The 16,932-nt window shown below is 43.7% G+C and overlaps 1 protein-coding gene across 4 annotated transcripts in view; it reads right to left on the bottom strand.

Moving 5' to 3' along the window:
- Positions 1 to 16,932, bottom strand: part of tulp4a (TUB like protein 4a) — a 560,980-nt gene that overhangs the window by 494,485 nt on the left and 49,563 nt on the right. Inside the window, exon 2 of one of the 4 annotated variants that reach the window (XM_068044728.1) lies at positions 1,369 to 2,299. The exons of 2 other annotated variants lie outside the window; for them this stretch is intronic. In XM_068044728.1, the coding sequence (XP_067900829.1) occupies positions 1,369 to 1,437 (69 nt within the window). In that variant the 5' untranslated portion in view covers positions 1,438 to 2,299. Of the gene's footprint in view, positions 1 to 1,368; positions 2,348 to 16,932 lie in introns of all 4 variants that reach the window. One more of the 4 variants, XM_068044729.1, reaches the window with a different exon arrangement.

The following is a 16,932-nucleotide window of genomic DNA, read 5'->3' as shown; positions in this document are numbered from 1 at the left end:
AGTTACAAGAACACTTGCTTCCTGCCAGGAGAATACTGAAATAGTCACGTCTAGAGATAACAAAAGCACAGATGAGAGCTTGAGCAGATGATGAGCTGAGGCAGAGATAGAGGTGGGTGATATTATGGGAGTGGAAGTAGGTGGTCTTGGTAATGGAATGGATATATCATCAGAAGCTCATCTCCGGGTCAAATAGGATGCCAAGGTTGCTAACAATCCGGCTTAACCTCAGACCAGGACAGTGGAGATAGATGGAGTATGGTGGCTAAGGAACAAAGTTTGGGTTGGAGATCAAAGATAATGGCTTTGGTGTTCTCTGTATTTAATTGGAGGAAATTTCTGCTCTTCCAGTACTGGATAGTAGAAAAGCAGTGCGACAAGTCGAGACAACGGAGGGCGTCGAGACAGCTTGAGCTGAGTATCGTCAACATACACGTGGAACCTGATGTGTCTTCGGATGATGTTGCTGAGCAGCAGCATGTAGATGTGAAATAGGAGGGGGCCAAGGCTAGATCCTTGGGAATCTCCAGAGGTAATGGTGCGAGAGCTGCACAAAAATCCATTGCAAGTGACTCTGTGGCTATGGCTAAATAAAGAATGGAAGCAGGGAGGGCAGTCCCGCCTCACTAGACGACGGAGGAGAGACATTGGAGGAGTATGGTGTGGCCAACCATGACAGCAGCTGCAGAAAGGTCAAGATAGGCAAGGCGGGATAGTTTACAAGTGTCGCAGTCACATAGGATGTTATTTGTGACTTTGATAAGGGGTGTTTCAATACTGTGCAGGGCAGAAACCTGATTGGAGGAATTCAAGCATGGACTTGCAAGAAAGATCAGCACGGATTTGGAGGCAACAACACATTCAAGAACTTGAGAGGAAAGTGAGATTGGAGATCGAGCAGTAGTTTCCGAGGACATAAGGTCAAGGGTGTTCTTTTTAAAAAGAGGGATGATGGCGGCAAAACCTGAAGGACGGGGCTAATTGTATCGGCTAACATGGGGCCAGGAAGGGTAATTAGGTAGTCAGCAGTTGACTGGAGTAGGGTCAAAGACAGCAGGAGACAGGTTTCACTCACAAGGTGAGCTCTGGGAGGATAGGAGAGAAAATGGAGGAAGTGAGTTTGAGGCTCAGAGTTCAGGAAAAATGAAGCAATATGTATAAGTCAGGATGGTGTACAATTGTAGGTAATGGTGTTCCCATGCACCTGCTGACCTTGTCTTAGGTGGTGTAGGCAGCAGAGTTGGGAGGTTGGCAAAGTTGCTACAGTGCATCCTGTAGATAATACACACCAGCTACAGTATTTTAGATGGTGGAGAGAGTACATGTTTAAGCAAGTAAATGGGGTACTGGTCAAATGGGCTGCTTTACCCTGGATAATTGAGCATCTGGACGAGTACTGGAGCTGCAGCTGTCCAGGTTAAGTGGAGACTTTTTCATCACAAAATCTGGTTAGTGTTTCGGTTAGTTAGGTGGTGAGCCACTCACAGCAGTAAACCTAGCCTCTGAACTGCTCTGGTGGATGTGGCATTTAGATGGCTGGTCCAATTCAGTTTCTGGTCCATGGTGATTCATCATGATATTGATGGTCGGGCACTCAGATGGCAATGCAATGCCAGGGGATGTGGTTAGTCTCTCTCCTGGTGGAGATGGTCATTACCTGGCGTTTGTGGAGTGCAAATATTACCTGCCACTTATCAGCCCAAACCTCGCTGCAGGTAGTCATGGACTGCTTAATTATCAGGGTAACTGCATCTGGAGATCAACACAGTACAATCAGCAAACAGCCCCACTTATGACAATAATAGAAGGAAGGTCATTGATGATAGTTGGGCCTGAGAAAATCCTGCTGCAATGTCCTAGAGTTGACACTGACCCTCCTATTCCATGAGCCTTCAATGGCCACAACCACAAAGTAAGGAAGTCTAGAGATGAGGTGGTTCTGACAGAACCCAAATTGAGCAATGGAGGTCATTGGTAAGTAATTTCTGCTTGATAGCTCTGATGAGACCTCCTTCCATCACTTTGTACCTGGTATAACTCCAACCACTGGAGTTTTTCTCCCTTAGCCCCATTGTCTTCAGTTTTACTAGGGCTCCTTGGTGCTACACTATCAAATTCACTGCACCCCGGAATTAAACATGCATCCATGATTACACCAAGACTGTAATGACGTCTGCAGCCGAATAGTTCTGACAGAACACAAACTCGAGCTTTGGTAAACAGGTGGTTGGTAAATAAGTGCTGCTTGATAGCACTGATGAGGACTCTTTCCATCGCTTTGTGGATATTTGGAAGCAGGCTGATGGATTGAAAGAATGACTTGTCAGTATGGGCACAATTTCAAAATCTGCAGGAGACAAAACTTGAAAACAGTGAAGGTGGTAATAATTGACTTCAAGAGGACATACAACACAGGTTGGTGGAATGGGCGGTCACATGGCCGAAGAAATTTAGTGCGGAAAAGCAGCAGATGACACATTTTGGTAGGAAGAATGAGGACAATACATGCTAAATGGTAAAATTTTAAAGGGAATGCAAGAGGAGAAAGACCTTGGCGTATTTGTGCACAAATCATTGAAGGTGGCTGAATACGTTAACAAAGCAGTTAATAAAGCATATTGGATCTGAAGTTTTATAAATAGGTGCATAGAATACAAAAGCCAGGAATTTAAGCTGAATAAAACACTCGTTCAGCCCCAGCTGTAGTATAATATCAAATTCTGGGTGCTGCACTTTGAAAAGGACAAAGGTTTTAGAGGGTATAGAACAGATTTACGAGATTGGTTCCAGGGATCGGGGATTACAATTATATGGAGAGACTGGAGAAGCTGGAATGCTTGTTCTTAAAGCAGAGAAAGCTAATGGGAGTAAAAACAAGAAATGCTGGAAATACTCAGCAGGTCTGGCAGCATCTGTGGAGAGAGAAGCAGAGTTAACGTTTCGGGTCAGTGACCCTTCCTCGGAACGGGAACGGAAAACTAATGGGAAAATTGATCAGGTGTTTAAAATCATGAATGGTTTAAATAGAATAAATAAGGAATTTCCAATGGTGGTAGGGTTGGTAACCAGAGGGCATAAACTTAAGGTGATTGGAAAAAGAGGCAACATAACCAAAAGCTCTTTTTCTTGGAAGCCCATGGTTAGGATTTGGAATGCACTGCCTGATAGGATGATAGATAGATTCAATAGTGGTATTCAAAGGAAATTTGATAAATACTTAAAACAGTTACAGCAGTGGGACTAACTGAACTGTTCTTCAAAGGAACTGGCTCAAACTTGATTGGGTGAAATGCTTCCTTCTGTGTTGCATTATTCTATGGTTCTCTAGTGCTTTGATATCCTTTTTTATAATATGGGGCCCACAACTGTACACAGTACTCTGTTCCTTAGCCACTGTTCCTCTCCCTGGCCCCTCTGAGGCTGAACTAGACTCTATGTAACCTTGGCATCTTATTTGACCCTCAAATGAGCTTGCAATTACATATCTGTTCCATAACCAAGGCCACCTATGTCCACCTCCATCTGCTTCCACCTCTGCCTCAGCTCATCTGCTGAAATGCTCAACCATGCCTTTGTTAGCTCTATACTTAACTATTCAAATGCTGTCTTGGCCAGTCTCCCACCTTCCACCCTCCATAAACTTGAATTTGTTACGGGCAGGTGGTAAGGGATGTGGGTGGTTCCCATTCTTCAACTCTCAACTGACCGCAATCGTGTTTTGTTAAAATGATGCTTTAACCCCCCCCACCCACCCCCAAAGTGTCTTCAGGATCAAATGAACAGACAAATGACTGTTTTCTCGTAGGATTTTTAAAAAACTATTTATTTTACAAATCCCGAAATGATTGGGCAACACCACTTACATATGCATTTGCTCTCACATGCACTCTCGAAGATAGAAAGAAAAGTACAAGGTTAGAGGTGTTCAGAGTTCGGGTTGCAAAAGTCTGTTTCAGGAATAACCTGTGGGATCCCCTCAGGAGGTGAATTATAAAGTTGCAGGCCTGTTAGCTGGTTGTCTGGTAATCGTTCAGCTATTAGTTTCCTGGCAGTTCACTTTTGGGTTGAAAACGGTACTGATGTCTTCGATCAATTCTCAACAATAGAAAAGTAATTTTTACAAAAGTATTTATCTCCACTGTAACTAGCTTCAAACTTGTCTCAGCAGGGTTCAAATGTATTGGCTGGGACCGATCTTTCTCAGTAAATTCTTGCTGGAATACAAGATGGTTTTTTGTTGCACTGAGGACAGACCAAACTGATACTGTCTCTAGTCCTGTCCTGAAAAGACTCCCCCTTTGTTCCTCAAAACAATTAGTTTTAAAGTGAACTTTACAAAAGGTTGGCTTCACCTGTGTAACTTCAGGTTTCAGTCCTAGCTGGCCTTGATGATGGCCCCCTTCTGAGATAAAGGGGTTCACCATTGTAATGGAGATAATTCGGAGATGAGAAGTCCTAGTCAAGTCTTGTCTCATTTTTAAAAAAAATACAGCTTACATCCAGGTGTGATTATCTGTCATATTTCCATCCAAATGGGGCTTAATTGGTTTTCAGTCTTAGTAGACACCATGTGGATTTGAGTGCGAGATGCTGATCTGTCTTGTCCTCCATTTATGTGGACAGCACACTTTTTTTTTTATAACTCTTCAGTTTGGTTCTGTATTTTCCTCACTCCACTTCCCAGGAGTCTGACACCACATGCAAAAAGGGGGAAATTAAATTCCTTGAATTTCATTTTATATTTTATTTTTTGGTTTAGGAAGAAAGAAGCTATAGGGTCATACCAGTACACACATTCTGCACTCATGACACCAACACCACATTCTTACAACTGTTATAGCTGGCATTGTCTAACAACCATTCCTTCAAGTTTGAGTTTTGCATCTTTTTTTTTTAAAGAGATACAGCACTGAAACAGGCCCTTCGGCCCAACAAGTCTGTGCCGACCAACAACCACCCATTTATACTAATCCTACATTAATCCCATATTCCCTACCACATCCCCACCTTCCCTCAATTCTCCTACCACCTACCTACACTAGGGGCAATTTACAATGGCCAATTTACCTATCAACCTGCAAGTCTTTGGCTGTGGGAGGAAACCTGAGCACCCGGCGGAAACCCACACGGTCACAGGAAGAACTTGCAAAGTCCGCACAGACAGTACCCAGAAATGAACCTGGGTCGCTGGAGCTGTGAGGCTGCGGTGCTAACCACTGCGCCACTGCTGCCCATCTTCGATGGGGCACAATTATAATTGCATATCTTTCAGACATTGAGGTTTAAGGTTTTTGGTTAGGAAATTTGGTGCATTCTATCCCTTTCCCACTTTTAAATCCCAGTTATGTGGTGTCGAATGGGATTGAATTTCTTTAGCATCTGTTTGCAGCACTTTGGGAGACCGCTGGAAAGACATTTGTTCTGGTCCAAGGTTTGTAATATGCAAATTTCCATTATGGCATTGTTCCTGGCTGTTTGCAAATTGCACTGCCTGTAACCCCTTAACTGCTGCTTCCACATCACATGGCTTTAATAGTTCAGGTTCTGGCACATTGAAAATTCTTACCTTGAGGGTAACAGTAGGTGATAAGTTATTCTTTAACCCCTGTGAGGCGTCTGGGTTCTCCTTCTACGCGTTGTCCTAAGTGGATTCTGAATCTGATTTGCAGTGTTCGGTTAGCTTTGGATTTGGAACCTGACCCTTTGAGTCTTCAGTGGGTATATCTGCACTGACCCTACCTTTTTAGTTTTCTTGTGACTTTCCCAAGTGCTGTTTACCTTAGGGTATGTTACCTTCCCTTTTTCCTTTACTTCAGGGGGTGAGCTTTTCCCCAATCTGCCCAATGTCCTCTGGGACACTACTGCTCACAGGTGGCTGTCCAGCTTCCACCACGCTCACTCAACTTGCCTGTTTGTGAACTTTCCTTGTCTCTATTTAAATCTGTAATGAAGTTTTCTACCTCTGCAGTTTCTGTCTCAGCTCCTTTACTTTCCTCTGGCTCGGTCTCAGCCTCTAGGTTCTACTGACTGTCTCGACTTTGTTATATTCTACTCACTCTACCTTGGCCTATTTATTTTCTAGGCTTTCCTTTAACCTTATTTTGGGACTTCTGCAGCTGTGCTGAATTTTACTTGTTCCCCTCAGTTTCCCTAATCTTCGTGGACAGCTCTGGACCCTCTGGATACAATACTGTGCTTCCTACCAAGTCATTGCCCAACAATAGGTCCTGCATTGGTATGCTCTGAATGACCCCAAACGTCACTACCCCAGTGACTAACTTACTCTATAAGTAAGGGACTTTAACTATGGGAACCTTCAAGCACTTACCAGTAAGCCCTTTTACCAATACCGTGGTATTTATTCTGCTTTTGGGTGGCATTACTGTAAACTTTGCTACAAGTAGTGTTTGAAGACCACCAGTATCCCTGAGGATGGTTCTCTCTCTGCCTGGTGCCTGGGCTACAAAAAACAAAAGCCGTTTTTTCCATTTTGCAAAAGGTTCTTGTAGCACTGGATCAGAATACCTACATTTGCTCACCAACTTCATAGCTACAGACACTGTCTTGACTGTAGTCCATACCAACAATCTGCCTCTATGGACAGATTTTCCAAACTAAAAACACATCAGGTGTGCCCCTACTGGTTTACCATCTTGGTTCGTTTTAAAATTTGGAGATGGTTTTTCCTTCCTTACTCTCTCTCTCTTGAGCCCATTTCTGCTTCATCTACCTCCATCCTATGTCTCCCTAGCCTGTAAGAGTTACTATACCCAAGTTTATTTTGAGTTAGAGGTCTGTGTGTTAATTCATAGTCATCGGCCATTACTGCAGCTTCTCACCCTTGCAGTTCGTTACTCCTCAATATGGATTATGTTAACTGGGATGCTATTTTTAAATTCTTCTAATGGAATCTCCTCTCTCAGATTTTCATAGCAAGAGTCTAGCTTGAGACATTAGATCCAGTGATCGAAAGCCACATGTTTAATTCTTTCAAATTCAATGTATGTCTAGGTGGGCCTTTTCCTCGTGTTTCTGAATTTCTGTCAATAGGCTTTGGGTAGGACAGACCACACTCGTGCTGTTGTCTCTAGTCCTGGCCTGAAAAGACTCCCTTTTGTTCCTCAAAACAATTACCTTGTAAGCTGAATTTTACAAGGGTTGACTTTGCCCATGTGACTTCAGGTTTCAGTCCTAGCTGGGCTGTATAATGGCCTTGATGATGGCCCCATTCTAAAGAGATGAGGGTGGTTTACATTCCATAGTAATGGAGGTTATTTGGAGATAAGAAGTCTGAGAAAGTTCTTGTCTCATTGTTTTTGTGTATAGCTTACATCCAAGTGAGGCTTAACTGGTTTTCAGTCTTAGTAGACACGGATGCAAATGAGTACAAGAGATGCTGAGGGTCATGTGTCTTGTCCTCCAGTTTGTTGACAGTGCATGTACCAGTCTCTTTAAAATTGTTCCAATTTTTTTTTTTATATAGCTCTTCAATTTGGTTCTGTATCTTCATCACTGCACTTCTCGTGACCGTGCCAAACTCATTGAACTCTTATGGCTGTATCATAACCAAGTCCTGTTCACCTATCACCCCGATGCTTGCGAAGCTACTTGAGACGCCTGCCTCTTTCTTTTAAGACTCTCCTTAAAACCTACCTCTTTAACTAAGCTTTTGGTAACCTGTTCTAACATTGCTTTATGTGGCTGTGTCCAATTTTGCTTTCTGACGCTCCTCTGGAATGCCTTGGGACATTTTAATACGTTAAAGGCACTATCTAATATAACTTGGTGGAATTGTTTAGTGTGGAGTTCGATACCAAGAGGAGTAATTGAGTTGAATAGCATAAATGCATTTAAGGGGAAGCTAGAGCGAAAGGTCAGTTATTTATGGCACAGGAGGCCGCACTGAGTGCATGCCAGCTCTCCATAGAACAATCCAGTCAGCCCCACTTCCCCGCTCTATCCCTGTAGCCCTCAAAGTTTGTTTCCTTCAAGTATCCATCCATTTCTTTTTGAAATCATTGATTGTCTCTGCTGCCACCACCCACGTTGGTAGTGTTCCAGGTCATTACCACTCACTACTTAAAGTTCTTCGTCACATCCCCATTGTATCTCTTGCCTAAAATCTTAAATCTGTCTCCCCTAGTCCTTGTACTGTCAGCTAATGGGAACAGTTTTTCTTTGTCTACTTATCCAAACCTGTCATAATCGTGTACACCTCTATCAAATCTCCCCTCAATCTCCTCTGTTCCAAGGAGAACAACTCCAGCTTCCCCAACTTAACCTTGTAGCTAAAATCCCTCATCCTTGGAACCATTCTAGTAAACCTCCCCCGCACCCTTTCAGATCCTTCCTAAAGTGTGGTGACCAGAACTGGACGTGATATTCCAGCTGTGGCCTAACCAGAGCTTCATAAAGGTTCAGTATAACTTTCCTGCTTTTGTACTCGATACCTCTATTCATGAAGCCCAAGATCCCATATGCTTTGCTAAATACTTTCTCTATGTCCTGCCACCTTCAAAGATCGCACATGCAACCCAGTTCCGTGTCCCTGCACACACTTTAGAACTGTGCCACTAAATCCTTATGACCTTTCCCTATCCCTTCCAACAAAATGGATCACCTCCTATTTCGATGTATTAAATTCCATTTGCCACTTATCTGCCCATTCTGTTAGCCTTTCTATGTCCTGTAGCAGTCAATTTGTATCATCCTCACTGTTTGCCACTCCTCCAAGTTTGGAATCATTGGCAAATTTTGATATGTTACACTCTTTTCCAATATTGAAGTCATTCATATATATCAAAAAAGCAGTGGTCCTAGCACTGGCCCTTGGGGAACACCACTGTTTACCATCCTCTGGTCTGAAAAATAACCATTTCCCAGACTGTTTTCTGTCCTTCAGCCAATTTTTTTAATCCAAGCTGATACTGACCTTCCTATTCCATGAGGTTCAATTTGTTCACCAGCCTTTTTTTTACGTGGTACTTTGTCAAATGATTTCTTAAAATCCATATAGACAACATCTACTGCAATCTTGCATCAACTATCTGTTACTTCATCAAAAAATTCAATAAGATTAGTCAAGCACAACCTGCCTTTCACAAATCTGTGCTGGCTATCCATCAGCTCAAAGCTCTCCAAGTGCCTGTTGATTTTGTCCCTGATTGTTTCCAAAACCTTTTTTTAAAAATTCTTTAATGGGATGCAGGCATTGCTGGCAAGGCCAACATTTGTTGCCCATCCCTAACTGCCCTTGAACTGAGTGGTTTCCATTTCAGAGGGCAGTTAAGAGGTCAACCACATTTTGCTGTGGATCTGGAGTCACATGTAGGCTAGACCAGGTAAGGACAGCAGATTGCCTTCCCTAAAGGACATCACTAATGTTAAATTGAATGGCCTTTAGTTACTAGGAATGTCCTCATACCCTTTCTTGAATAACATTTGCCACTCTCCAATCCTCTGGCACCTTCCTCATATCTAGGGAGGACTGGAAGATTATGGCAAACCCTTCCACTATTTCCACCTTGAGTTCCTTTAGCAACCTGGGATGCAAGCCATCCAGACCAGGCCACTATAAGCATTAGCCAGCCTTTTAAGTACCTCCTGCCTCTCAATTTTCACCCAATCTTCTGCCATCTCAGCTTCTAATCGATATTTTGCCAGCATCCTCTTCCTTAGTAAGCACCAAAACAATGTACTCATTAAGTATTCTAGCCTTGCCCTGCACCTATCGGCATAGATCACCCTCTTTGTCACTCATAGGCCCCACCCCACCTCTTACTAATGTCATGTTAGGTCCCCACCTGTCAAGAATGAGGCACATTACGTTTGTTATGAACATTGATTTTAAACTGTTACTGGAGGGAGGGGAGGACTTGTTGAACAGATCGGCTGTGGCTGGAAGGGATGTTTGCATATTGGTAGACAGTGTTTGGAAGGACAAAGCAGCCATACCTTGACATTCAAACCACAATGAACTTTTGATCACCAGACATTGAAGGTGGGGGAGCTTGCATTCCAGGCTAACTGCTAAGATGGCTGAATACACAAACTGACCTGGTCAAACCAGCTAGTCACATGACTAACCTGCTGGGCAACCTGAGTTTTTTTGAATTTGTACAAACAGTTTGGGCAGAAAGTAGTTTGCTCCTGGACTGAAAAGATCTCTCCTGTCAGCTCCCATCTCTTTCTCACAAGCCTCTGAATCCACTGAAGACACATGACCTCCAAGAGAGAAAAGTCTCCTACAGCGAACAAGGTTTAAGAATAATACTGGGCCTCAACAAAAAGCAAGATTGACCTACAGCCTATCAGTGGCAGGGAAACTATTGGAAAAAATGAGGGTCGGGATTAATCGCCACTTGGAGAGGCAGGGATAGTCAGCATGGCTTTGTCAGAGGAAGATCATGACTAACGAGCTTGATTGAATTTTTCAAGGAGGTGACTAGGTGTGTAGATAAGAGTAAAGCAGTTGATGTAGTCTACATGGACTTCAGTAAGGCTTTTGATAAGGTCCCGCATGGGAGATTGGTCAAGAAGGCAAGAGCCCATGGGATCCAGGGCAATTTGGCAAATTGGATCCAAAATTGGATTAGTGGCAGGAGACGGAGGGTGATGGTTGAGGGTTGTTTTTGCGAGTGGAAGCCTGTGACCAGTGGTGCACTGCAGATATCCATGCTGGGACCCTTGCTGTTTGTAGTGTACATTAATGATTTAGATGTGAATATAGGAGGTATGATCAGTAAGTTCGCAGATGACACGAAAATTGGTGGTGTCGTAAATAGTGAGCAGGAAAACCTTAGATTACAGGGCAATATAGATGGGCAGAGCAGTGGCAAATGGAATTTAATCCTGAAGTGTGAGGTGATACATTTTGGAAGGACTAACAAGGTAAGGAAATATACAATGGATGGTAGGACCCGAGGAAGTACAGAAGATCAGAGGGACCTTGCTGTACTTGTCCATAGATCACTGAAGGCAGCAGCACAGGTAGATAAGGTAGTTAGGAAGGCATATGGGATACCTGCCTTTATTAGCCGAGGCATAGAACAGAAGAGCAGGGAGGTTATGATGGAGCTGTATAAAACGCTAGTTAGGCCACAGCTGGAGTACTGTGTACAGTTCTGGACACCACACTATAGGAAGGACGTGATTGCATTGGAAAGGGTGCAGCGGAGATTCACCAGGATGTTGCCTGGGCTGGAGCATTTCAGTTATGAAGGGAGACTGGATAGGCTAGGGTTGTTTTCCTTGGAGCTATCCCTGATTAGCAATGCCACTCACCCACCTCTTTTACCTCCCTCCCCATTCCTTTTGAAACATCTAAACCCCGGAACATCCAACATCCATTCCTGCCCCTGTGATATCCAAGTCTCCATAATGGCCACAACATCGTAGTTCTAAGTTCATCACCCTTATTCCTGACACTTCTTGCGTTAAAATAGACACACTTCAACCCATCATCCTGGCTGCAACTTTGCCTTGTCAACTGTCTAACCTTCCTCACAGACTCTCTGCACTCTGTATCTGCCTGTTCAACAGCTACCCCATCCACTGATCCGTAGCTCTGGTTCCCATCCCCCTGCCAAACTAGTTTAAACCCTCCCGAAGAGCTCTAGCAAACCTCCCGCCCAGGATATTGGTGCCCCTCCAGTTCAGATGCAACCAGTCCTTCTTGTACAGGTCCCTTAATGAATACTTTGCTTCAGTATTCACTAGTGAGAGGGAGCTTGTCGTTTGTGAGGACAGCGTGAAACAGGCTGATATGCTCGAACAGGTTGATGTTAAGAAGGAGGATGTGCTGGAAATTTTGAAAGACATGAGGATAGATAAGTCCCCAGGGCCAGATGGGATATACCCAAGGATATTACGGGAAGAGATTGCCGCGCCTTTGGTGATGATCTTTGCGTCCTCACTGTCCACTGGAGTAGTACCAGATGATTGGAGGGTGGTAAATGTTCCCTTGTTCAAGAAAGGGAATAGGGATAACCCTGGGAATTACAGACCAGTCAGTCTTACGTCGGTGGTGGGAAAATTATTGGAGAGGATTCTGAGACAGGATTGATGATTATTTGGAAAAGCATAGTATGATTAGAGATAGTCAGCATGGCTTTGTGAGGGGCAGGTCATGCCTCACAAGCCTTATTGAATTCTTTGAAGATGTGACAAAACACATTGATGAAGGAAGAGCAGTGGATGTGGTGTATATGGATTTTAGCAAGGCGTTTGATAAGATTCCCCATGGTAGGCTCATTCAGAAAGTGAGGAGGCATGGGATACAAGGGAATTTGGCTGTCTGGAGACAGAATTGGCTGGCCCATAGACAGTGTGGTAGTAGATGGAAAGTATTCAGCCTGGAGTTCGGTGACCAGTGGTGTTCCGCAGGGATCTGTTCTGGGACCTCTGCTCTTTGTGGTTTTTATAAAGGACTTGGATGAGGAAGTGGAAGGCTGGGTTAGCAAGTTTGCCGATGACACAAAGGTGGCTGGAGTTGTGGATAGTGTGGAGGGCTGTTGTAGGTTGCAACGGGACATTGACAGGATGCAGAGCTGGGCTGAGAAGTGGCAGATGGAGTTCAACCTGGAAAAGTGTGAAGTGATTCATTTTGGAAGTTTGAATGCAGAATACAGGCTTAAAGACAGGATTCTTGGCAGTGTGGAGGAACAGAGGGATCTTGGGGTCCACGTCCATAGATCCCTCAAAGTTGCCACCCAAGTTGATAGGGTTGTTAAGGCGTATGGGGTGTTGGCTTTCATTAACAGGGGGATTGAGTTTAAGAGCCGTGAGGTTATGCTGCAGCTCTATAAAGCCCTGGTTAGACCACACTTGGAATATTGTGTTCAGTTCTGGTCGCCTCATTATAGGAAGGATGTGGAAGCTTTAGAGAGGGTGCAGAGGAGATTTACCAGGATGCTGCCTGGACTGGAGGGCATGTCTTACAAAGAAAGATTGAGGGAGCTAGGGCTTTTCTCAATGGAGCGAAGAAGGATGAGAGGTGACTTGATAGAGGTGTACAAGATGATGAGAGGCATAGATAGAGTGGATAGCCAGAGACTTTTTCCCAGGGCGGAAAGGGCTATCACCACGGGCATAATTTTAAGGTGATTGGAGGAAGGTTTAGGGGAGATGTCAGAGGTAGGTTCTTTACACAGTGGTGGGTCCATGGAATGCACTGCCAGCGGTAGTAGAAGCAGATACATTAGGGACATTTAAGCGACTCTTGGATAGGTACATGGATGATAGTAGAATGAAGGATATGTAGGTAGTTTGATCTTAGAGTAGGTTAAAGGGTCGGCACAACATCGTGGGCCGAAGGGCCTGTACTGTTCTATGTTCTATATCGCGTATGCATGCTAGCGTGGGCGGGTCGTGTATCCATAGGCATTAACCAAATCAGAGTTTAAGTTTAATAAATTTCAACTTTTCTTCTTTAAACCGAAGAAAACCTGTTTGTGCTGATTTCTTTGCCTTATAATTGGAAAGCAGTGAGCAAGGATTCACCAAGGGGGAGCTAAAAACAGTGTGTTTACAAATTAAACCCTGTTACAGCAAGACCAGGTGAAGGTTGAAAGGGAACCCTAGACCGCTATCTCACCTGGTCATAACAGAAATTTGGGTTCTAGTGTCCGGAATTGACCAACAGACAAACTAGAGAAATTGGAAGCGGAAGCCAAATTGCTCCCAAACAAAAAAGAGCAAGATTTCAATACAGGTTTTCTTGTGGTTGTGTGCTTGAATACTAACATGTCTGCAACTGAAGCGAGTAGCTCTCCAAGCCAGGGTGAATTCACTTGAAAAGCAATGTCTATGGAGGAGTTGAGAAAAATGGCTAAGCAGTGTGGGATCACTGTACGTGGCAAGGCTAGGAAGTCTGAACTCCTAAGACTAATGGCCAACCATTTTTCCCTTGAATCTGAAGAAGCAGAAACTGGGTCAGAAGCAGACTCTGACAGGGTTTTGTTAGCAAAGATACAACTGGAACAAGACTGGGAAAGAGAGCCTTCCAGAAGGAACAGGAAGAAAATGAAAGGCAGGAGAGGGAGAAAGAATATTCCGGAAGGAATGTGAAGAGAGCTGAAGTGGCTCGAGTTAACAACTAGAGGGCGACAAGAGTAACCCCAGTGAAAGCATAGCCAATATGGAGGAGCAGAATTCAGGGCTTGGTACAAGTTTGTTAAAACTCGCTCAACTAGTTCCAAAATTCAATAAGGAGAATGTAGGAGAATTTTTTGTCCTTTTGAGAAACTGGCAAGGCAGCCATAATGGCCAGCTGAGACCTGGCCTCTTTTACTACAAAGCAAGCTAACTGGAAAAGCCCATGAGGTTTATTCCCTGTTGCCAGATGAGAGTTCATCAAATTATGAATTGACCAAAAATGCTATCCTTGTGGCACATGAATTAGTACCCAAAGCCTATCGTCAAAGGTTTAGAACCCTCAAGAAGCAAGCTAATTAAACTTATCTGGAGTTTGAAAGAGGTAAGCAGCTGACTTTTTTACCAGTCGCCGAGGGCTCTTAAAATACAGCTCGGCTATGAGAATCTTAGAAGTAATTCTGTTCGAGGAATTTGAACACACTCCCATTCTCCATAAAGACCCATGTAGAGGAGCAGCGAGTCCAGAGAGCCCGGCAAGTGGCCGTCCTGGTCTCTTTTGAAAGCCACAATTGAATCTACCTTCACCACAGTCCCTGTGTAAAACAGTCTTTGGCTGTGGGAGGAAACCGGAGCACCCGACGAAAACCCACGCGGTCACAGGGAGAACTTGCAAACTCTGCACAGGCAGTACCCAGAATCAAACCCAGGTCCCTGGAGCTGTGAAGCTGCGGTGCTAATCACTGCGCCGCCCTACTCTTGTTTCCTGTCCGCCAACCAATTTTCTATCCATTGCAATACACTTCCCCCAATCTCATGCACTTTAATTTTACACGCTAATCTCTTATGTGGGACTTTGTCGAAAGCCTTCTGAAAGTCCAAATAAACCACATCCACTGGCTCCCCCTCATCAACTCTACCAGTTACATCCTCGAAGAATTCCAGTAGATTTGTCAAGCATGATTTCCCTTTTGTAAATCCATGCTGACTCTGTCCGATTCTACCACTGTTCTCTAAGTGCTCTGCTATAAAATCTTTGATAATGGACTCTAGAATTTTCCTCACTACCGATGTCAGGCTGACTGGTCTGTAATTCCCTGCTTTCTCTCTACCTCCCTTTTTAAACAGTGGGGTTACATTAGCTACCCTCCAATCTGTAGGAACTGTTGCAGAGTCTATAGAATCTTGAAAGATGACCACCAATGCATCCACTACTTCTAGGGCCACTTCCTTAAGTACTCTGGGATGCATACAATCAGGCCCTGGGGATTTATCGGCCTTCAATCCCATCAATTTCCCCAACACCATTTCTCTATGAACACTGATTTCTTTCAGGATCCTGGGCTTTGTAAATAGAGGCAGAGTACAAAAACAAGGTGGTTATGGTAAAGGTTCAGCCTCAACTGGAATATTGTATTCAGTTCTGGTCACCACATTATAAGAAGGATGTGAAGACATTAGAGAGGTGCACCAAAAATTTACAAGAATTGCTCCAGGGATGAGGAATTTCAGTTAGAAGGATAGAGTTGAGAGGCTAGGGCTCTTCTTAGAGAAGAGGTTGAGAGATTTGATAGAGATGTTCAAAATCATGAGGGGTTTGGACCGAGTTGATAAGGAGAAACTGTTCCCATTGGCGAAACGATCGAGAACCAGAGGATGCCAATTTAACGCAAAAGAACCATAGACAACATGAAGATTTTTTTTTAAATGCAGGGAGTGATTAGGACCTGGAATGCACTGCCTGAAAGTGTAGTGGAGGCAGATTCAATCGTGGCTTTCAAAAGGGTATTCGATAATTATTGGAAGAGAAAAATCACAACTTTTAAACAATCATGTTAAAGACCAGCATTCATAACATAACTTCTTGTACCTGCATGCTAACTTTGTGTTCCTGGTACATGTACACCAAAGTCTCTCTGAACATCAACATTTACAAGTTTCACACCTTTTAAACATTATGTTTTTCTATTCTTATGACCAAAGTGAATAATCTCACACTTCCTCACATTATACTCCATTTGCCACCTTGTTGCCCATTCACTTAACCTATCTTTGCAACCTCCCTGCGTCCTCCTCACAGCTTGCATTCCCACCTACTTTTGTATCGTCAGCAAACTTAGATACATTATTCACCTGTCTCTTCGTTAATATAGATTGTAAGTAGCTGACGCTCCAGCACTGATCCTTGTGGCACTCCACGAGTCACAGCCTGCCAACTTGAAAATCCCCATTTATCCTTACTCTCTGCTTCCTGCCCGTTAAACAATCCTCCATCCATGCTAATATATCACCCCCAATTCCATGGGTTTTTACCTTATCTATTAACTTTTTTGTGGTACCTTATCGAATGCCTTTTGAAAATCCAAGTATACGACATCTACTGAAAACCAACAGAAAACAGACAGTCGGGATAAATGGGTCTTTTTCTGATTGGCAAGATGCAACTAGTGGGGTGCCACAGGGATCGGGCCTCAGGCCCCAACTATTTATAATCCATATTAATGACTTGGATGCAGGGATAGAAGGTACTATAGCCAAATTTGCAGATGACACGAAAATAGGCGGGATAGTAAGTTGCAATAAAGAAATAAGAAATTTACAAATGGATATGGATAGGTTAGGTGAATAGGCCAAAATTTGGCAGATGGAGTTTAACGCGGATAAGTGTGAGGTTATCCATTTGGTCAGAAGAATAGAAAGGCAAATTATCTAAATGGAGAGAATCTTCAGAGTGCTTCGATGCAGAGGGATCTGGGTGTCCTCGTGCATGAATCGCAGAAAACTAGTATGCAGGTGCAGCAGGTAATAAGGAAGGCTAATGGAATTTTGGCATTTATTGCT

The sequence above is a fragment of the Heterodontus francisci genome, chromosome 13 (genome assembly GCF_036365525.1).
Source record: "Heterodontus francisci isolate sHetFra1 chromosome 13, sHetFra1.hap1, whole genome shotgun sequence".
Classification (NCBI taxonomy): Eukaryota; Metazoa; Chordata; class Chondrichthyes; order Heterodontiformes; family Heterodontidae; genus Heterodontus; species Heterodontus francisci.
The sequence above is the reverse complement of the archived record's forward strand: the minus strand, read 5'-3'. Positions and strand labels throughout refer to the sequence as shown.